The 22493-nt window shown below is 35.4% G+C and overlaps 1 protein-coding gene across 1 annotated transcript; it reads right to left on the bottom strand.

The window, feature by feature from the left end:
• Positions 1-105: 105 nt before the first annotated feature.
• Positions 106-22094, bottom strand: LOC107958800 (myosin-15). Its single transcript, XM_041112892.1, has 40 exons — positions 21739-22094; positions 21422-21550; positions 21167-21316; positions 20151-20268; positions 15034-15061; positions 14786-14942; positions 14302-14360; positions 13549-13705; positions 12925-13074; positions 12707-12843; positions 11882-12028; positions 11647-11748; positions 11415-11472; positions 11219-11320; positions 10649-10686; positions 10426-10552; positions 10161-10334; positions 8358-8489; positions 7550-7659; positions 7118-7178; positions 6807-6984; positions 6085-6290; positions 5684-5803; positions 5051-5149; positions 4533-4754; positions 4199-4338; positions 3916-4027; positions 3676-3726; positions 3468-3557; positions 3167-3337; positions 2844-2996; positions 2394-2570; positions 1855-1989; positions 1585-1655; positions 1398-1497; positions 1273-1329; positions 1136-1192; positions 968-1048; positions 808-890; positions 106-628 (listed from the first exon to the last, which is right to left on the bottom strand). The coding sequence occupies exons 1-40, from the start codon at positions 21742-21744 to the stop codon at positions 505-507; spliced, it is 4569 nt and encodes a 1522-aa protein (XP_040968826.1). The 5' UTR covers positions 21745-22094; the 3' UTR covers positions 106-504.
• Between the last annotated feature and the right edge of the window lie 399 nt (positions 22095-22493).

Raw genomic sequence — 22493 nt, forward strand, 5'->3', positions numbered from 1 at the left:
ATTCAATTTGATCTGTCAAATCTTGAAAACATTTTTTACTAAACATTTATGTTTTTCTTTAAAATAATTAGAACTTGAAAAAAAAAATGTCCAGAACTCAGTCCATGAGCAGTAATGGCAGTTCTATGTACAATCTAAACATTCTGTATACAGGCATAAGAATACAACATGAAAGCATTTCTACAGTTAAAAAAGCAAATATGATGAAAGGACAAAACAGGAGAGGACAAGCTTCACAAGAAAAAAAACAAGAAGCATCCTTCTCAATTTAAAACCCAAATAAATGGCTATCTCTAAACAATGCCAACCATGTGGTTACCTAAGTCCTACGGCTACCCAATGTGGACGCCATCAAGAGAGATGGCAGTTTATATAGACTTAATTACTTAATTTCACAAGTTTCTAGGTTCTTTGCTGCTAAATCTTTTATCTTCGATGCATTTAACTTTCAATACGAGCTATACTGTGAGTTCAAACAGCTGCCTTCGGAATCATACGGTAGACTTACTTTTGGTTCTGCATTAGTAATTGTGCACATGAATATTCCGACAAGATCGCAGGGAGTTCAATGTCAGAAGGGTCTATTGCTGGTATCGCAATATCTATATCTTCAGTTGAGAATGGAATGCTGCAATCAGAAAATGATTTGCAATCAATAGCAAATCAAATTGATATACATAGAAACATATATTCACGTATAATAATACCAAGTGGGTTCTGGCAGGGAAAAAAACACTTTCAAAAGGCATGACATGCCATTACTCCGGTAAGTTCAATCATACACAAATTTGATAGAGAATGTATTACCTCAGATCATCATCCAACAAAAATGAGTTTGAGGCAAGATACTGGTTGTCCTTGTTCAACATCTCCCTCATTTCAGCAACAACCTGGTGATAAATAAAGTTAGAAACCCAAGGAACATTATGGAACACAAATTTAACACGGGCCCTGATTTATAACTTGCCTCATTTGACACACTTTGAGTGCCATATTTGTCATCCCAGTACATGGTACTTATTCGGTAAATTTGCCTGATAGTCAAGACCTGCACAAGTTCCACAATACAAGGAAACATGACTAGCATCCAAAAGGGTGAACTTGAGATAGGGTATTCAGATAAGCATTAACTTACCGGACACAAATCATTACTGATCTCATCCAGAGATTTTTTCCTCTTCTGATGTATAACCTAAATAAATGTAGAAGGAAAAAACTGAACAAACTTCATAACCTATAGTTTAACTAGCCAAAAAAATGTAGGACACTAACCAGAAAGCCAACAGCTTGTCTAATATAGTTTAGCTCATGCCATGAGGTTCCTGCAAACTACATATTGCAATATTTCAGAATATTGATACCATTAGCACAATAACTCACAGAAAAAAGTTATTTACCTCTTCTGTTGCATTGCCTATCCATTTCTCTAGTTCTGCTAGGCCAGATTTAACATATTCCCCATTTGAGAACGAGCAACATTCTCGTCTAAGTAAAAGACTGGAGAAAATTTCAACTTAATAGTCTGGTCATTCAACCAATTGAATCTTAGGATAATTTTGGATACTATGAGGTATGAGCACATACCTGTTGAAAAGAGACATGTTGATGAAGGAGAAAACCTGAGTTATCAGCTTACGAATGAAGAAAGAGGGTACCTACATGCACGGGAGCTAGTCAGGAAGGTAATTAAAGAAGCAAAAGCTGGGATGATTTTTATCAGTACTGCTCTAAAAAAAATTTCTTCATTATTGTGCACATATGATGACCTTCTCAATTAAGGCTTAAGGATCAACTGCAAATTAGTAATAATTGTTTCTAGAAGAGATAAACCTTGCTTTAAACTTTTACACCTACATGATTTTCACGCAAACGATCCATAAGGCTATTCAAGAACTTGATGATGCTATCCCATTGACTACTAGGTGACTGCTGGGGAAGCCCTCCAGGAGATCTTGATTTTCCAGCAAGCATTCGTGCATTTTTTGGCACCTTCAAAATTAACAAATATTATCCAGCAATTAGGGTTTTGAAGTTTCTAACCAACTAAAAGTCTAATGCTTCCTCACAAGAATCCAAACAAATATACCTTATTTAACAAAATAAATAAATAAAAGGATTGCATATACATGACATCATATATAAAAAACACCGTGATCAAATCTTAATCAGACACCTAATGCCTTTCTGCCTAAGTTACTTTTTACAGTGTCAAGTTAACTCAATATAAAAAGCTAAGCACTTGAACCGCACAATGCAGAGACTATTTGGGACATAACACATACAGCTAAATAATAGAAAAAGCTAATCTTGGGGCCAATTAATTTATAAATTTGACTTTTGGCTTTAGATTCTAGATCTGCATAAGATATTAACATCTAACATTTAATACAAACCTGAATGCACAGTGCCAAAAGTGGAGATAATTCTTTCTTAATATTGTCACGAATCAAGCCAAAAATCTTTTCAACACAGGCTGTCAATTGTTGTTTGAATAGTATTGCTGGATATCTTGCGTCTATATGTGACATGCCATCCTCGAACCCGAGGTATTTGAAAGGGGATTTTAGACCCTGGAGGCGTCATAAACAAAATCAGTTTACATACAACAATAATGATTATCATTAGAAAAAAAATATATCAAGAGAAGACCAATTCATAAAGGTGTCAACTATTCAGTCATATGATAACGATAACATGATAACCAAAACTCAGGAAATATTTTCAGCTGGAATTGCATTAAAATTTCAAAGAAATAGAGATAAGAAATTAAATATTCTCTACCATATATAACAAAATTACAACCTGAAAAGGTCTTATTTTCAAAATATTGCAACAGAACTCACATAAGAAACTCTCCCAGGTAAACCAGTGTTTCCCCCAGAACGTTGAGTGCCAGCAGACAGAAAGCCATTTGATCGCAAATTTTTCTGCAGCAGACACAAAAGTGCTGAGGTGTTGGACAGCCAATAAGGTAAGGTTTCATTTTCAGCTCCAACCTGCAAAAAAGGCCAGACGAATATGGGTAACATCCACAGAAGGCAAAAAAGTTGCTAAAAATATTATGGGATTGAGCTGAGAGAAGGTATGAAATATGACTCATCATCAGCAGTATCTATTACATATGGCCTTTCAATTTCATGAAATTTGTGATAATGTCTAATGGTACCTTCAGAACATCATTGATTCCTTCTATTATGTAGTCAAATATAGCTGTCCGTTCAGACTCAAAGGAATGCCAATGATGGAGACATTTATATATGATACAAGCAGCCAGCGGTTTACCATTGTGAAACCCTAAATTTTCTTTGATACATCTTGAAAGGAATTCATAATTTTCCTGTGGACAAAGATACTTATATATTAAGTCATGCAAATGTAAAACTATCAATTTCGAAACTATTTATCTACTAAAAGATCTCATGAAAATCAAAAGAATAAACTTAATGATATTTGTATAAACAAGAAACCTGTTGTCTCTCTGCTGTTAGTTTAGGTCTTCTTGATTCAGACATGCTATGTGAGAAAGGTACAATAAGTTTTGAAGGAGTGGGAGACTCCTGCAGAAAAGAATGTAATGAAGAAAGCTTAAAACTTGCACAACAGTTAGAGCTAAAATTAGTGAAATGCAGAAATATTTTTCTCATGGAAAAAATGAGAAATTGGGAAGGGTCTTACAAATACTTGCTTCCGGTCATTCAAAGGAAGATTAAGCATACCACCATATTTCTGGTTCATTAAGAAAACAATAATTTACATGAACCACTTCACAGCAAGTCCAAAAAAATGCAAATTTAATAAGAAAATAAAGAAGAAATTGAAAAAAGAATGCCTGTCAGACCAGCATCATCCAAGAAAAACAAACACTATGGTTAGTGCAGTGATAAGCCATCAAAGACAAAACACACAAGCACTTACATCTGAAAATGACTTTAAAAAGTTAGAACGGTTGCTTTTCGGGGATGGGGTCAATGCTTTTTGTCGTAGAACATGATTTTCATCTTCTAAATGTGAGAGCTTCTCCTCCAAACTTAAAAAAAACCACCAAACAAAATGAATCAGGAAGTAAAATTAATTAAGTGTGCAAACCAAATTAATATATTCACTTCAGATGGCAAGACAACCAAATAAACAGTACTCATAGCAGACATGCATGCATTAAGTCTAAAAGTAATATAATAGTTTCAGTTATGAAAGATACCTCTGCATGTTATTCTGGAGCTCAGAATTCTTCTGTTCTAATTCCTGCAACTTTTCAACGGTATCATTGGCATCTTTTAGAGCCTTCTTGAGCTCAAGCTCCAGGGCAGAATTCTTCTTTTCCAAGGTATCCAAAGAACTCTGAAAAAGTAAATGGAGCCAATGGAAAGTCCTTATTAATAATAAAGCAGATAAAGAATATACAAAAGCATATTCTAAATTCAATATATAAGAAAATATTTAAATCAGACAAAGTAAACCACAAAGTCCCAAAGCAGAACGTAAATAGTTTAGACTTATCATGAGATACTCATAATCATCACCAAAACACGAACCTTAAGTGATGCATTTTCCTTTCTCATTTCAGCGATCATAGTAAATTCCTTTTCCAAAGCAGATTTCTCTTTTCTTGATAATTCCAATTGATTTTGCAGCACTGCGTTCTTGTTGCACTCACTAATTGTTGCTAGCTTAGCTGCATCTAACTCAAGCTTCAAAGATTCAAAGGCTTTTTGAAGTTTTGAAATTTCAACTGACTTTGCATCTTCATTGGAAACCTGCAGATTGCGACATTTAAATTAAAAAGGAAACAGAATGTAGAATAATAGAGTATTTTATTAAGGAAAAGAATAGAGGCACTAAAACAAAGATCTAAGAGCCAGATATTTATAGCACAAATAAAGTTAAGAATTCCAGTTCGTAATTAAGTGATTCAGCTTTTTATAGAAAGTGGAGAACCCTGTCATTAGCATCATTAGCCATAACCACAAAGAAAAGACCAAAATACAAACTTCCTAAATTTATATGATCACCAACTTTTCTAAAACAAGAATTCAAAAACTATAAGCGATACCCGCATTCGTTTTTCTAGATGCAGCCGCCATGTTAGATCTTCTAACTGCTTTTCAAGCTTGCTCTTAGCTAACCGCAAGGCACCTGCTTCATTAGCCTCCTGAAAAATGTACATGCAAAAGTGGTCACGCATTGAAACTTAATATGTGAAAAGTTTGATGATGAATTGGGATTGTAAGGAATGCATAAGTAGGAATATTCCATCTCCTTGTATAGACAGGTCTGATCTTAAATGAATACTCACTTCTCAAGTCAAACTTGAGAAAACTAGGAATCATTACTGATTACTTTTCTACAATTCCTTAAATCCATAACAAGTACAATTAACAATTATTAAAAAGATTAATACACCTGGAAAATATAGGACTTTCCTAGCCTGCTTTATACCTCACAAATGAAGATTGTTGACCAAACATTGGACTTACTAAATAAGTGCGTACAACAACCTTTACATTTAATGAAACTAAAATGAAGTTTAAGGTATTCAAAAAACAGTTTTCATCGAACAAGGATTCTCTTCTCTTCAAGTATTTTTTTCTTGGGCCCTAGAGGTAGCACTAGGCAGATTCCACAAAACTCATTTAAAATGCCATTTACAGTGAAAGAAAACACAAGAAAAAGCAGTTCCACATACTTGCTTAAGCCTTCGGAGCTCTCTTTTTGCAAGTTTTTGCCTCCAACGACATTGTAATGCTATGATAGATTTTTTATAATTATGGAAAGCAGAGCGGAATCTGCACAATCTCCAATGAGCCTGCTCAATACAAGAAACAGAATATATTAAAAGTCACATTGCAGCCTGCAAAGGATTTTACAGAACTCTCAAAAAAACCAGAAAAGGTGAAACAGCTTCAAAATAAGCAATTGAATACTAGGCATGCTATGAATTTGAGGACGGGGAAACACATTAATTGTTTATCACTCACGTGCCTAGAGTGCAACTTCATAAAACTATGATGGACATAATCATATACATATTGGAAACCACAAGATAGCACAGAAATGCATATATAAATTAGATGAAGTTGTGTTCACCTGGATTACAGAGGCGGCTCTATGCCTCTTTCCATGCAAAAACTTTAGACGAGTTGAAAAGCCACGAATGTCGGACTGTATACAAACAGCTGCAGAAATTAGTTTCAGATACGCATGCCTCAATAGCCACCTGCGGACATATTTCTGTAAACAAACAGCGGCTGCAGCCTCTCTCCTTGCAGCAAACATCTTTCGAGCAAGGCATCCTGTAGGAATCATGGTAACTTAGTACTACAGCTTAGATGGAATGCATGAGACACAATCACATGGAAAGGATAGTTAACACATTTTGTTCTCAGAAGAGGCTAATCAAATGAGTATTCTGTAATTTCAATTTTGATTTAAGAATATGTAGTTTAAGTTTTGTGCTAGTCTTTTTTTTAAATTTCCATTATATATTTTGAACATCAAAGTTATTGTGTTGATAAATTGAATAATTTCAAGGCTTGATTCTCTCGTCTCCTCTCTTATTCGTCTGTTTACCTAAATTCTCTCTGATTCCTTTTTTCTCAATGCTTCCCAATTCATATTCTATCTACCCTCATGCCATACATCAGAATCAGATATTAATTTTGTGTGAAATGAAAAATATAGCCAAATGTAATCTTCGAAGAATATAAAGAGAATAACATTAAAGAAAAAGAAAGATTCAAGCAGCAAAACAAAAAGTGAATAACAGATTAGTTATGTAAGAAAAGTTGGTATCCAGACGCCAAGAAAACCTCTGCAATATGCCTGGAGTGCAATTGCGGCAACCCTAGCTGAAATAAACTTCCTATGAGCAATAAATGTCCGCAAACGATGCTGAATACGTTTTGCAGCCATATCCAAAACCTCAGCCCTTCGTGAATCTAAAACACCAATCTGACCAGCCCTAAGAAACACTTTTGTCCTGCCCAACTGCACAAAATATTTGAAAATGAAGAATTTGAAGAAAAAAATAGGCAATCTAAAGACAAAATTGCAAAAGATATGCAAACGAAGCAACAAAAACTTGGAAATAATTTATTTATACAATGTTAATCATAATTACCTGAAAATTTTGAAGGTTTAACTTTTGCAGAATTTTTTCAGTCAATCTCTTTTCATCATAACTGCAAATATAACTTTAAAAGTTAAACAAGAAACAGAAAAAGAAGTCACAGAGAACTGCAAAACGGAGAAGAAATGGATTTCTTTAGAAAAGAAAATCTGGAAAAACACAACCATGGAGAAGCAAGGATGCCTTTTAACTATTCACAAACAAAGAACGGCAAGTTGTAAGCAAATTCTTGGGAGAACTAGATACGCAAGATACTGTACAAGCAGAGATTTTACCAGAGATGAAAAAAGGATTTCTACAAGGAATACGGGGAGATACTGACTATATTTTAACCATCCTAAAGAAAATTAAGGAAATATGCAGTTTTACATGTGCATATGCTAATCTGCATGATATGCAGGTATGTTTGGAAAACATATACACCTTGTATCCATAAATTCTGGAGCTAAGAAGCCAAAGCGGTCCACAAATTCAGAATAAGTCCGTCGAGTTGGATAGCCAGCTAAACTTATTCGAACAGCCTCCAGAACACCCTAATTCCAAATCAAAAAAAAAGTTCTCAGCAAATCAAATCTATAGTATTTAGCAAGAATCAAGACCAGGAATGGGAGAATATCCATGTGCCAGAGGGGAGAAATGCACAGGCAGTCAGATTTAAATAAGAAATGTAAAACCAATCATGAATTAATCGTGTGTCACTTGCACCAGGAACCTCTTCCATAGCATACTAAGTATTTAGCATTATTAATGGCATCGGAAATTTCTTGTTAACAGACTTGCCCATTCTATTACTTCATCTAAAAGAGACATTTTCAAGTCTGACTGAAAAAGTAAAAGATATGCCTTCATTGCTAGTAAGCTTTTACATACTTTCCTGCCATTTATCAAAGAAAAACTCTGCAAATTGGACCGTTTAAGTAGTGTTTTAGAAATTTAGAACCCATTTTCATGTAGAAATTAATACAGATTCATAAATCAACTAGAAATAAAGAATTTCCAGAATGAAATGGAGCCAGAATACATGGATGAGATTTCCATGTAAAAGAAGTTGCAGTCATAGAGATTAGGAAAGTAATGAACAGATAATTATGTAACCATGAAAGTTCAAGGTCAAATGTTACAACACAAGACTAAACATCATCAGGAGCACAAAGCTTTAGACTGACCTTTCCATTTTGATTGTTTGCACTAAAATTCAACATAGGAAGTATACATAAAAGAGACTACTTACCCCACAGCGTAGCTGATGAAGGACACTAAGGTTCTCAAATTTCTGAGGCCGGTTCGATGAGCTTGGCTTCACACAGCGTATATAATGAGGTTCTGTTGAGTTGAGGGTTTCCATGAGTGCTTGAAGTTGTTGCTATAAAGAAAAGGAAAAATAATTAACAGCATTGGCTTTAGTGAATTATAGATATCATGCCTGATGTGCTTACAGTAAGCAGAAAGCCCTCGTCAGTAAATCACAACTAAATAGGCAAGTTAACAGGGAAATCTTTTAGTAATCAAGGCACTCAACCAAGAACATTAATAAAGAAAATAAATCATTAAAACCTTCAAATTTATTCCACTCGCTAAAAGTATGATCCAACAAAGAATAATATCAGCACCACAAGAAAGAAAAGATTGAAATAGCCAAAAATTCCTTTCATAAGTTTATTCTCTTACAAAATGCATTCAATGACATGCATTTATGCATGCCTGAACCTTCACAAGAGCTTCCTAAAATAAGTGCTCAACTATGTTACATGGACTCGAGTTTGAGTATCCAATAAAAGTATGTGTCCATGTATCAGACTAATCTTTTGGTAAAATATGTTACTTGCAGATTTGGCTTAGAAGTGAAGGAAAATAAGATACAGAAATGGGGATCATTGTAAAAACTTATGTGAACAAAATAATCCTACTTCTAAAAGTTAGATATTAGAAAATTCCATATGACTCAAGCAAAACACCGTGTTAAGAAAAGTAAGAACAAATTGACCCATCCAACTCCAAACGGAGGGTCAGCTCATATTCTTCCTTTCTCTCATTTTATAAAAGGGCTTATGGTGACACAATAACAATTTTTTACGACCTAATAATTGCTTCTATTTAACACCCCCCCCCCAAAAAAAAAATTTCTCAAACAAACTTCTATTTATTATTTTTTTAAACCATTGCAAGTTGCAAGCCACATGTTATTTTCTTTTAACGGTACCCCTGAATGTCCTCTTTGTTTTCTTTCTGCTTGACAATAGCTACCATTCTGCTCTTTTTTTTAAAAAAAAAATGCTCAAGCAAAGTTTAGAAAAGGGAAAAAAAAAAAAAACTAAATCAGGCTGTGATGTGAATGTGCCTCAGGAGCCCAATCCCCCCCATGGCAATAAGCTCCTAATTGCAGCTTTAAACTTCCTCTCATGCTTTCTTACACTACCCCATCAGAATATCTTTTTTTCCTATAACGTCTGGATTGGGGTTTTAAGATTTGTTGTACATGAAAGAGACCCAGTCTGAATAAGAATCACCATACTGGACACATATTCCACACTCAAATCTGCGTCATGTTGCTTCAATATGGATACGTGGGTAGAAAATGCTTTGTCCATGCAACACTGGTGTTTGAAGAGAAAAAAAAGGCTAATGTCGCAATTTGGCTCCTAAACTATACCTATTTTTTCACTTTGGTACCTAAACTTTTTTTATCCCATTTTGGTACTTGAACTATCATTTTCATTTCAGTTTACCTGAAAATATAAAACTTGCCAATAAGGTGACATGTGGCATATTTTTATTGTACATAGGTAACTTTTGGTGTAAAATGGGACAAAAATGATAGTTTAGGTAACAAAGTGGCATAAAAAAAGCTAAGGTACCAAAGCGGGAAAAAGAGTATAATTAAGGGGCCAAATCATGACTTAAGCCAAAAAAATAGCAGTTTTTGACAATAACTAAGAAAAATTATCTAAATATATCATATGACATAATTATTAGAAACATCTTTAAATTTCTGACTCCTTAGGAAAGCCATCGAAAACCAAAAAGAGTCTCGTACCTTAAATCTTGTGGCGACCGAGGAAAACTTGTATGATGATCTTGAAGATTCCTCAGGTGGTGAAGGGAAAAGACCCGCAACAAATGGGCATTTAGAAGAAGCCAAGAGATTGCAATGTTCTACCACAACATAATCCCGGTTTTTGTCTAAAAAGGAATCTGTTTGATAAGTAACCTAAAAAGAAAGGAAGATGTACACATCATCACATTATCTGCCATATCAGAATATAGTTATATTATCTAATACACAATGTTCTATTACTTGCCTTGCCAGCATAATGTGAAACGGTAAAATCTGTTTCTGAAAATTTAGCCTTTTCCAACCTTGGGTGACCACGGAAATTCTGAAATAATTTGGTTGAAAATGTTTCATGTGTGGATCTCGGGAACATGCTGCACAAATAAGAAAATCAGGATAAGGACTAACAGCACAGATCAAATAGTATAGAGCAACACGCACCAATTTATAATGAAGAACTTAAACTGTACCAAGCTTCATCCAAGAGAGCAATTATCCCTATCGGTTTCTGCATATGCAAGCACAATAGTTAAAAATATTTAAAAAATGTACAAATTGGGTGTTATATATTTGCTCAAGCACAAATTTACACAGTGAAATAATAACTGTACCTACATGTACATTGCTAATCAGTAATCACTAACTATCATACAGGTGCAAATTTCAAGTGCACATCATTTAAGTTAGATTCATCCTCACCCCCTTAAAAGAAATGCTACTTATAATAACAGCACCATAAAGGACACAAAACTTAGATAATGGGATATTGCAAGGTATTCCAAATACACCATGATGATAATGGCAGAACTTAGATAAGGCCTTATGCACTTACAGTCTCCAACATGTAGTATTGCACAACTTAGGTATACAAGGATGTTTAAACTAAAGGAAAGAATGGTACATAGTTCCATATTGATTGGCTACCTGATTGTACTATTAGGAAGATAAAAATAGCCAAAGTAAAGCTCTATTGCCAACAGAAATAACAAATAGAACTAAACAAGATAAACATTTCTTTTTAGAAGACCAAGCATGAAAACCTTCTCAATCAAATCCAAGACATCTTGGTTGTCTATAAATTCGATGTAGCTCCAATTAATTTCTTCTTTCTTATATTCATCCTGTTCCATCTTGAATACATGCTGAAACAAATCAAGAAGGGAATATATAAGCCTGGAGAGCATAGCACCATCAGAATAAATGTAGACTTCATTGCATGGAAGATTGACTGCTAACCTCGTTGAAATGCTGCTGAAGCTTTTCATTCGCAAAATTAATGCAAAATTGCTCAAAACTAGAGCATAAAAGATTACAATCAATCAATGAAAAGAAACACGGAAACAACTCTATGTAAGTATTGACAAATGTAATGCACTAGAGATCAGAGAGTCAATAAAGCTATATATTTACATAATAATAACAATAAAAATATTAAATAAACATACAAAACCAAAGAACAATATTTTACCTATTATGCTTAAAGCATTCAAATCCATAGATGTCCAAAACTCCAATTTGCACACGGGAATTTGGATCTTGCCCCACGGATATATTAATCTTATCAACAAGCCTTACAAAATAGAAAGAAAATTTTCAGAAGAGAAAACAGTTTAATCTTGACCCCATGCTGGCAAGGCAAGTAATACAAAATATGAGCATATGATAAAATAAATGCCTACAAACATGAATTAACATAAGCATACCAATCAAACAACCGAGCATAAACTGTCTTTGCCAATGCATCCCGACTAGCCACAGCAGCATTACAATCAAGAGCTTTAACTATACTTCCTTCACGGGTTTGAATGGTGCGAGTACATAATGTCGCCAACAAGAGGTTCACATCACACCTGCCAAATAAGCAATTTTTTAACATACCTAACAAGAGAATGAAAATCTACAAATTGCATAGATCAACAAGCCGCTGGCTTGAACTACCCAGCAACCTACTATGTCATTGCCAATGTGCAACTCACAGGGCATATAATAAACTCAAAACATCCGAGCAAAAACTATTAGGTGTTTAAAGTAGATACTTTTACTACTGAAATTTGAACTAATTATACTACAAAAGTTGTTTCATATACTAGTGAACATAAATCACAGTTTTGATTTTAGTCTTTTTTGTTCCAAACTATACATGCAATCCAACATTTTTTATTGAGAAAATATTTTATTTAGCCAATTAGCACAATAGTGATAGAACATATCAACATAAACCATTGATTGCAATTAACACTGTGCTTCCCAATCCAAACCTCAAGTTCATTATGGTAATTTTGTCTTTAAATTGCAAAAACATCCAAGAATCCTCATAGGCTCATCCATGAATTGGAATAGTTGCTTTTATCAACACATACATGACATTAGAAACAACTTTTAACACTTCTAAAAACGTTGGTTGTTACTTTATTCATATTACAGTTTCAAAACCATTACTGAAAACAAAAAGAAAGTTCCATAATTTATACTTTACTCAAGAATGACAAACAAGACAAGATTGAAAGCTATCTTCTAGGGTGACCCACCTAAAAAGATCAGCAGCCATCTGCATATGGAATGTAGATTTCTGATCTTTAACAACTGAAGAATCATGCTCTCTTCCAGGGGAAAATTCAACGTTTCCCAGATGCAAAATAGCAGCCAAGGTGCGAAATATAGCTTCCTGATAAAAAAATCACAATAGCATAAGTTAATCCAGGAAAAAATAATTCAAAAGTAAAAGATAAGTGTAATATTTTCAAACCTGTTCCTCATGACCGATACCAACAATATCCATTGCCCTCCTTGTCTTCATATATTCCTCTGCATTGCTTACTCCTTCAAGGTCATATGTCTTGCTTTGATTTAAATAGTGAAAGTGGCTTGGATGGCCTAATTTGTACTTTTCTGCATCCTGATCAAAAAAAAGTGATAGGGATGAAAATATGCCAAGCCCTTATTTTATATCCCGACATTAATGAAATAAACTTCTAAATCCTAATAATACAATGTAGCTCAACTAAAGCCATTTTTAAAAAGTAAAAGTAGTACGATACTACAACAGCAGATTTCTTATAGGCGTACATGAAGTATGTTAACAAAAACATTTGTAGGAAAAATTCAACAACATGAAGAGTAAAAAAAAGGAACTACGCAATCAAACAAAACAGCATTATAAAATTGTATATGCATACTAATTAAACATAATATTAGCAATAAAAGAAAGTGCAGCAATCTCAACATTAAACAAAACATTCTCAAGCATATATACAGCATGTACACAAATTCTAAACATGGATAAACACGACGAGATAGATAATGAAGAAAAGAAAAAGGGAAAAAGAGACATATATGGCCAAAATAACAAGATAAAGGTAAGACAGATTACTTTCCCAGATGCACACAACTGGTAGAAGCAGTGATAATTCCTCTCAGGATCTGTTATCTGAACAACGCGAGACCGTTCAAGAAGGTAAGTTCTGACTGCAGCACCAGATATTCTACCATTTGCATCGAATTGGATCTCAACAAACTTTCCAAAGCGACTGCCACAAACAAATTAAGCATAAGGATTAAACAATAGTGCAAGATAAATAAATTATATCCTCTGTCGCTTCTATCTTGTTAGCACACAACAGCAAACTGGAATGTTATATGGAAATAGCCCAAGCTTAACAGATTCTGAGTTGCAATGATATGGCTTTATGTGACACATTCAAATAAAGTCATCTTATATTCTCCCATCTTGATGCATTTAAAACATATACTGATACAGAAGCAAAGGAACAAACTACATGGTTTTATCTACCTTGCATGATTATAGCTATAATCATGATAATTACCACACCACAGATTGAATCAACAATACAGATCACACAAAAATTGTACTCATGAAGAACAACCATATAAGGACAGTAGTGAAGGAAAAATCAAAGATTAGAGAAACAACATGGATTAGTAGGATAAGATTAGCAACAATGTAAAAGAAGCTAAACTCTTACTTCGAACTTTGTTATAATTAGATCTATTTGAAAAGAACTATAATCCTACACACTGCTGATGGAGTATATAAACTCAACAAGAAAGTATATGCATTAGCCAGTAGCCACATGCATTTTGTGAAAATTGTTCTAAATGTCACCTCGAATTGTCGTTTCTAACAGTCCTCGCATTTCCAAAAGCCTCCAAGAGCGGATTTGACTGAATCACAAAGGAAATGAAATTAAGAGCAAGTTGGTAAAAAAGAGGGGTAGCGCATTCCAAGAGTGTGTAAGAAAACATGAACTAGGCTAAACAGCATAATTAGTTTATAGGATCCTCTATTAAGCTTCCATAAAACTACAAAATAAGAAAAAATAAAGGTGTGATCCATTCTAAAAGTAATCTGCTATAACGTTTGATCCATTCTATAAGTAAACTGCTAGTAGCTGCCAAACTTTCATAAGACAGCGGGCTACCTGACATGCCAGTCCACTCACTCACCCCCACCCCTCAAAAGAAAGGGAAAACAGAGAGACCACATTTAGCAGTTAGAGAAAAACCTAATAATAGAAAAATAAAAACGTTTATATACGTAACCATGGTGTTTAAGTAATAATAAAGTTAGTCAACTTATGCCATCTTACTTCCAGAACTTGCTGCTCAACAGTTCGGTCATCACCAGCTGCACGGCCTCCAACAAAAGTAAGATATTGCATGATAAGTTTTGTTGTCTCAGTTTTACCAGCCCCACTTTCTCCACTGACTAGTATAGACTGGCTTCGACCCTCATTCATCATTGCCCTAGGTTATAAAACAAGGAGTTTAATAGATACCAGTTGAATCATGCCATGAGCAAAATTATGGATCAAGCATCCAGACAAAGATGACATACCTGTATGATACATCAGCCACAGCGAAAACTGTTGCGGAAGCGACGATAATATTAATAACAATATTATCAGAAATATTTAGATAATTATTATGCCAACAATTATACTAAGAAAATTCCCAGTTAAATTGGAGGGGTCACAATGGTCCCGCTTAAAACCCAACAACTAGACAGAACTCACTTAGATATTTATAGCAATAATAACTAAATAAATATAACCAACATAAAGCTATTAAATAAAAGCAAACAAATAAGAAATAAAATACCAGAGTTTTAACGAGGTTCGGCCAATTTAGCTTACGTCCTCGGACACTACCAAATTAATATTTCCTCTAGAAATATTACAAAGGAGAAGATTTTGGGATGATACAACCAAAGGGGGAGGGGTTCTATATATAACAAACCAAACCCCCTCCCTTTCTATCTTTTCCTAATGTGGGATATTGCCAATATTCAACAAATCTCCACCTTGGCGATATTCCACATCTTCGAACATCTTCTCATAACACAAACTTCAATAGTGTCTTCAAATTTGCGCCAACGACGCCATATCAAATGTGTCGGACATTGATCAAGTCTAAACAATGTTCAAACTTGGCCCTTGTAACCACCTTAGTCAGCATATCTGCAGGATTCTCCGTAGTGTGAATCTTTTGGAGAAGTATCTCCTCTTCTTCGAGAATTTCCCGCACAAAGTGATAGCGAACGTCTATGTGCTTCGTTCGTGCATGAAAAACTTGATTCTTTGCTAAATGAATAGCACTCTGACTGTCAGAATACACCTTAAGTTGTTTCTGACCAACTTCCAAGTCTTTAAGCAATCCATGAAGCCAAATTGCTTCCTTCACAGCCTCTGTAATTGCCATATACTCTGCCTCTGTTGTAGACAAAGCCACCGTGGACTGTAAGGTAGATTTCCAACTAACTGGCGCTTTCGCTAAAGTAAACAAATAGCCAGTTGTAGACCGTCGCTTATCCAAATCACCTGCATAATTAGAATCACAATATCCAACTATGCATTGACCAAATGATTCATCCTGCTCGAATGCCAATCCGACATCTATGGTATTTTGGAGATACCGCAGAATCCATTTCACAGCTTGCCAATGACCCCTGCCCGGATCATGCATGTACTTGCTAACAACACTAACAGCCTGTGAAATATCTGGTCTCGTACATACCATTGCATACATCAAGCTTCCAACTGCATTTGCATATGGGACTTTTGCCATGTACTCTTGTTCTTCCTTAGTCGTTGGAGATAACTGGTTACTTAGTTTAAAATGAGGAGCAAGTGGGGTACTTACAGGTTTTGTACCTTCAGACATACCGAAACGTTGTAGTACCTTCTCCAAATACTGTTTTTGTGACAGCCAAAGTTTGCCCCTCTTTCTATCCCGAGTTATTTCCATGCCGAGAATCTTCTTAGCTTCCCCTAAATCCTTCATCTCAAACTCTTTACTCAACTGAGCCTTCAGTCTATCAATCTCCATTTGGCTCTTTGCTGCAATCAGCATATCATCAACATACAAGAGTAAGTAGATGTAGGAATTATCTTGAAGCTTGCGCAAATACACACAATGATCGTATTTGCTTCTTTTGTACTTCTGGTCCTTCATGAACCTGTCAAATCGTTTGTACCATTGTCTCGGAGATTGTTTCAATCCGTACAACGATTTGCTAAGTTTACACACCCAATTTTCTTTACCAGCAACCCTGTATCCATCTGGCTGAGTCATATAGATTTCCTCCTTCAAATCACCGTGTAGAAACGCGGTCTTCACATCAAGTTGAGCTAGCTCCAAATTCAACTGCGCTACCAAGGCCAACAAAATTCTAATGGAGGAATGTTTAACAACTGGAGAAAATACCTCATTATAGTCAATTCCCTCCTTCTGAGCGTAGCCTTTAGCCACTAACCTTGCCTTGTAACGAACATCTTCTTTGTCGGGAAATCCTTCTTTCTTTGCAAATACCCATTTGCAACCAATCGCCTTCTTCCCTTTTGGTAGTTGTGCCAACTTCCACGTCTTGTTTTTCTCTAGAGATTGCATTTCCTCTTCCATTGCACCTAACCATCTATTATTCTCTAAACTCTGAATGGCTTCGGTGTAAGTGGATGGAATATTATCAACAACTGGAAGTGCATAAGCTACCATGTCAGTGAAACGAGCTGGTTTCTGAATTTCTCGTCTCTGCCTTCTGACTGCAATTGGCTCTGATTGCTGTTGAGGTTCTTGGGTAGAAACCTCTTCCTCATCTGACTCTGCATCTGCCAATGAAGAATCACTAGTGGTACCTTCTGCTGGAATTACCACACTCTGCTCAAACTCCACCTGCTGCGGAGTACACTCCACCTGCTGCGAAGTACTACTCACTCCTTCTGGATTTACCTTATTCAACATGGCAGATTCATGAAAGGTAACATCCCTACTGATTATCGTCTTCTTTGCCTCTAGACACCACAAACGATATCCCTTAACACCAGCATTGAAGCCCATGAATAGAGCCTTCTTTGCTCTTGGATCTAACTTTGATTCTTTCACATGATAATATGCAATAGAACCAAAAATGCGCAAGGTGTCATAATCAGTAGCAGGTTTTCCATACCATTTCTCCAAAGGAGTCTTGCCATTTATAGCAGATGATGGCAAATGATTGATGAGATGTTGAGCGTACGTCACAGCCTCAGCCCAAAACTTTCTATCTAATCCAGCATTAGATAACATACATCGAACTTTCTCCACAAGCGTTCGATTCATACGCTCTGCCACCCCATTCTGTTGCGGTGTTCCACCTACGGTGAAGTGCCTTACTATGCCACAATCTTGGCATATCTTCAGGAAAGGATCGCTTTTATATTCTCCACCGTTGTCTGATCGGAGAACCTTAATCTTCCTTCCTGTCTGATTTTCAACTTTAGTTTTCCACTTAAGGAAAACTTCAAGCACCTCATCTTTGTTCTTCATAGGGAACACCCAAACTCGTCTGGAAAAATCATCAATAAAGGTGACAAAATAACGTCTTCCTCCAAGTGATGGAGTCTTGGACGGTCCCCATACATCAGAATGCACATAATCCAGAATACCTTTAGTATTGTGAATCCCAGTGCCAAATTTCACCCTTCGTTGTTTTCCCAGAACACAATGCTCGCAAAATTCAAGTTTGCAAGTCTTTGTACCTTTCAATAATCCTTGCTTGGCTAGAGTTTGCAAGGATTTTTCACCAGCATGGCCCAAACGCATATGCCACAGCTGTGTTGCCTCAGCGTCCTTCTTGGTACTCGTAATTGCTGCTGCTGTTGTCCCGACCACTGTACTACCTTGGTAGTAATACAGATTGTTCTTTCTTATGCCTTTCAACATCACCAATGCTCCTGAAGTTGCTTTAAGAACTCCATCTCGTATTGTCACAACTAGGCCTTTAGATTCTAACGACCCCAAAGAGATGAGATTCTTCTTCAACTTTGGGACATATCGTACATCCCGCAAAATTCTAGTAGATCCATCATGACTCCTCAGTTTAATTGAACCTATCCCGGCTATTTTACATGTGTTATCATTACCCATGTAAACAACCCCTTCATCTAGTTTTTGAAATTCAAAGAACCATTCCCGAATGGGACACATATGATAGGAACAACCAGAATCCATGATCCACTCATCTGCATATAATGTTGAAGATGTCATACTAAGAGAAAAGTCTGACTCTGCTTCACTATTGCATTCTGCAACATTTGCATCTTGCGGAGTCTTCCCTTTTTTCTTCAATTTTGGACAATCTTTCTTCCAATGTCCTTTTTCTTTGCAAAAAGAACATTCATCTTTGGCAACAGCTCGACCTTTGGACTTTCTTCTCTTCCCCTTAGACTGACTTTGCTGACGACCTCTTGTTACCAATGCTTCCACTGCTGCTTCACCTGAACCTTTCAACTTATCCTTTCGGCGTAGTTCATAGCTATACAATGCAGCAGTTACTTCATTGAAAGTTACTTCCGATTTTCCATGAAGTAGAGTAGTTTCAAGGTACTCAAACTCCTCAGGAAGCGATCCCAACAACATTAACGCCAAGTCTTCGTCTTCAAAAGTCACATCCAAATTCAACAAATCAGCCACCAGCTGATTAAAATTGGTAATGTGCTCGTTCATCGTGGTACCAGGAACATAACTGAAACGAAACAGTCTTTTCTTCATATGTAACTTATTTTGACTGTTCTTCTTCAGAAATTTCTCCTCCAATGCTTTCCACAATTTACTTGCAGAAGTCTCTTTACTGAATGTATACTTCTGCTCTCTGGAAAGACATGATCGAATTGTACCACATGCCAATCGGTTGATGGTCTTCCATTCTTTATCATCAACCCCTTCTGGTTTTTCTTCCTCAATGGCAATATCTAGACCTTGTTGAAAGAGGGCATCTAGAAGCTCGCTTTGCCACATGCCGAAATGACCTGTTCCATCAAAAATTTCCACTGCAAATCTCGTATTTGTAGTTCCAACCCTCGACAAGATGTACGAGGTGGAAGTTGTTGCTGTGGATGGTTTTTCTTCTGTCATTTTTGCCATAGCTTCTATTTAATAGCCACCAAATGCAGAATACCCACAAGCTTTAGGAAATGTTTCTGATGTGTAAGATCAGACTAAGCTGCAAACACAGAGCATACTACAAAACCTTGGCTCGGATACCAATTGTTGCGGAAGCGACGATAATATTAATAACAATATTATCAGAAATATTTAGATAATTATTATGCCAACAATTATACTAAGAAAATTCCCAGTTAAATTGGAGGGGTCACAATGGTCCCGCTTAAAACCCAACAACTAGACAGAACTCACTTAGATATTTATAGCAATAATAACTAAATAAATATAACCAACATAAAGCTATTAAATAAAAGCAAACAAATAAGAAATAAAATACCAGAGTTTTAACGAGGTTCGGCCAATTTAGCTTACGTCCTCGGACACTACCAAATTAATATTTCCTCTAGAAATATTACAAAGGAGAAGATTTTGGGATGATACAACCAAAGGGGGAGGGGTTCTATATATAACAAACCAAACCCCCTCCCTTTCTATCTTTTCCTAATGTGGGATATTGCCAATATTCAACAAAAACATGGGGGCTTAGCTCACCAAATGGAGCACCCTTGTACTGCTCCATCATATGCACATTGTAAAGATGAGGAAGTTTTGTGAACGGATTAACGGCTATCAAAATGCTTCCTGTATATGTCTATAAAAGAGAAACATCTTTGTAACTGGTTTGGTAGCTGAAAAACTACCAACTATAGATACCAAGAAAATCAGAAAATGTTATACAAATAATGCACAAGTGCATGTGCGAACACATTGTGCAGCCAATGAGAATAAAAAATGGTTTCTTTTTAAACTAAAATATGTTAGTCTTGGCTTGCTAAAGACCACTGATAACAACACACAAAAGATCAGAGTAAATCACTAATAATCTCATAATGAAACTAGAAAACCAAACTGGAAAATACAAATTTAGTCAGCAGTGTCTCATCAAATGAATGAAGCTATACAAGTAAGAGAAAAGAACATGTCTAGAAAACTAGTAAAAACTCGACATTAACTTGTCCATATGGTACGCTGACTGAAACAACATATTACATTAAAAAAACCAAAGGTGAGTAAACAATTCAAAACTCTAGCTTTTGCATGATAACCATGGAACATAAATCTCGTTGACCACAATTTACATCATCATGGCAATAAGTAAGAAATAGACAAAAAGGAAAGAATCTAAACGGGTTTCTTAATTAATGCGAGGGGATGACTAGTGTTTCAATGCGCTAACACATGGAACCAAGATTCAAGCATTTATGGGAAATATATTTTTAACCAAAATTGGAAGACAGGCTGCATAGTGGATCACAAACACTATAATTCCATTAATACGTAACTCAAAGATAATATATCCAATGTGGCGGTTCAGATGTCAGAACAAATTCATTATCAAATTTAAGTAACAAATCAAACATATTGATCATATGTTATAATCATTACCATTTTGAACATCTACAAAGAAAATATGCGCGAAAAACCAATAATTAAGTTCACAACTTAGCATAATTTTGAACATCTCGAGTAGCTAACGGAATCAAACTTACATAAATATCATTCAAAGCGTATCTCCTCTGGAGATTATAAAGCACACCGGGCTCATTCAAATAAGTCAACTTCGTCATATCATCAACTCCCCCATGCTCCTCCTCTTCATCCGCATCTCTAGGAAACAATTTCTCTGGCAAAGCTAACACCTGAACAACGAAAATGAAACCAACAAGTTCAAAAATAAGCAAACAAATACTATTCAAGACACCCAAAAGAATTTAAAAACAAACGGAAATGAATGAAACTTATACCGTTTTACCGGAGCCAATTTGGACTTGGACCTGCTTGCCTCTGCAATCAGTAATTTCAGCTGGAGCCCAAGCCAAGTGCTTGTCCTCAACCCAAACCTTAGCACCCTTGCGGAAATTCATGTTTGGTTCCTGAGAAAATTTGGAAAATTCAAGAAACTAAGGAAGAAAATTAATTAAAATGAAACCCTAAAGAATCTCGTTCTGTTTGTTTGTTAGTTAGAGTGAAGTAAAATGTGGGTGCGACGAGTGTGACATTGGAAATTTCAAAGAAACCCTAAACGGACATAGAAAGACAAAAGGGGAGAGAGAGAGATTACGGGCATGTTATTAGCTGTGAATTTTTTCGACTTCCCGCCCTAACTGCTGCTGTAGACTCTAAAACAACATTGAACGAGTACTATTTTGATTTTCTTTTTCTTTTTTTAATATATCGTATCGGACACGTCACTCTTTACTGTGCCCTTTGCTTAGCTTGTGTTTCTCTATTTTGTAATGTAAATACAAATTTTTATAAATTTACTGGAGCGGGCGGGACAAGTTTGCTTGTTCTTCATAACTTTGACTGTTTGTTTGGTTACTGGGAAAATTGAAATTTTCAAATCTTGAACGAGAAGGGAAAACCCCAATGTTTTCGAAACTTTGAATTTGCGTGGGGATGCCCATGCCCAGGAGCTGTAATCTATTCATATTCAACTGTAGCTTCAGTTAACTTTTGCTTTTTCAACGCTCCATTTCTTCTTCTCCGTTTTTTTTTTTTTTAAAAAACAAAAATGTTATTGAAGACATTTATTTACTTATTTATTTGTTTTCCTCCTTTGAAAATTCAAAATTCAAAATCTATTAGTCTTTCACAACTCTTTTACTTTTAATATCAATAATTTAATCTCTTCAATTTTTTTATTTAACAAATTTTTCATTAAATCGGATAGCAATTTTAAGATGAAATTCATGAAATATCAAATAAACAAATTAAAATGTTGATTTTGTATTGTAACATCTTTATCTAAAACAACATTACAAAAAAGGTATAATGAATATAGATTTTTAGCCAAAAAAAAAATTAAACGCATTA

This window comes from Gossypium hirsutum, chromosome A05 (assembly GCF_007990345.1).
Source record: "Gossypium hirsutum isolate 1008001.06 chromosome A05, Gossypium_hirsutum_v2.1, whole genome shotgun sequence".
NCBI classification, from domain to species: Eukaryota; Viridiplantae; Streptophyta; class Magnoliopsida; order Malvales; family Malvaceae; genus Gossypium; species Gossypium hirsutum.

What these genes read in the sequence shown, in the direction of transcription:
- LOC107958800 (XM_041112892.1), bottom strand. An exon ending in GAGCCGCCTCTGTAATCCAG is followed by an intron (nt 5,804 to 6,084) that starts GTGAACACAACT and finishes TGTATTGAGCAG; the next exon opens with GCTCATTGGAGATTGTGCAG. An exon ending in GAATCAATGATGTTCTGAAG is followed by an intron (nt 2,997 to 3,166) that starts GTACCATTAGAC and finishes CCTTTTTTGCAG; the next exon opens with GTTGGAGCTGAAAATGAAAC.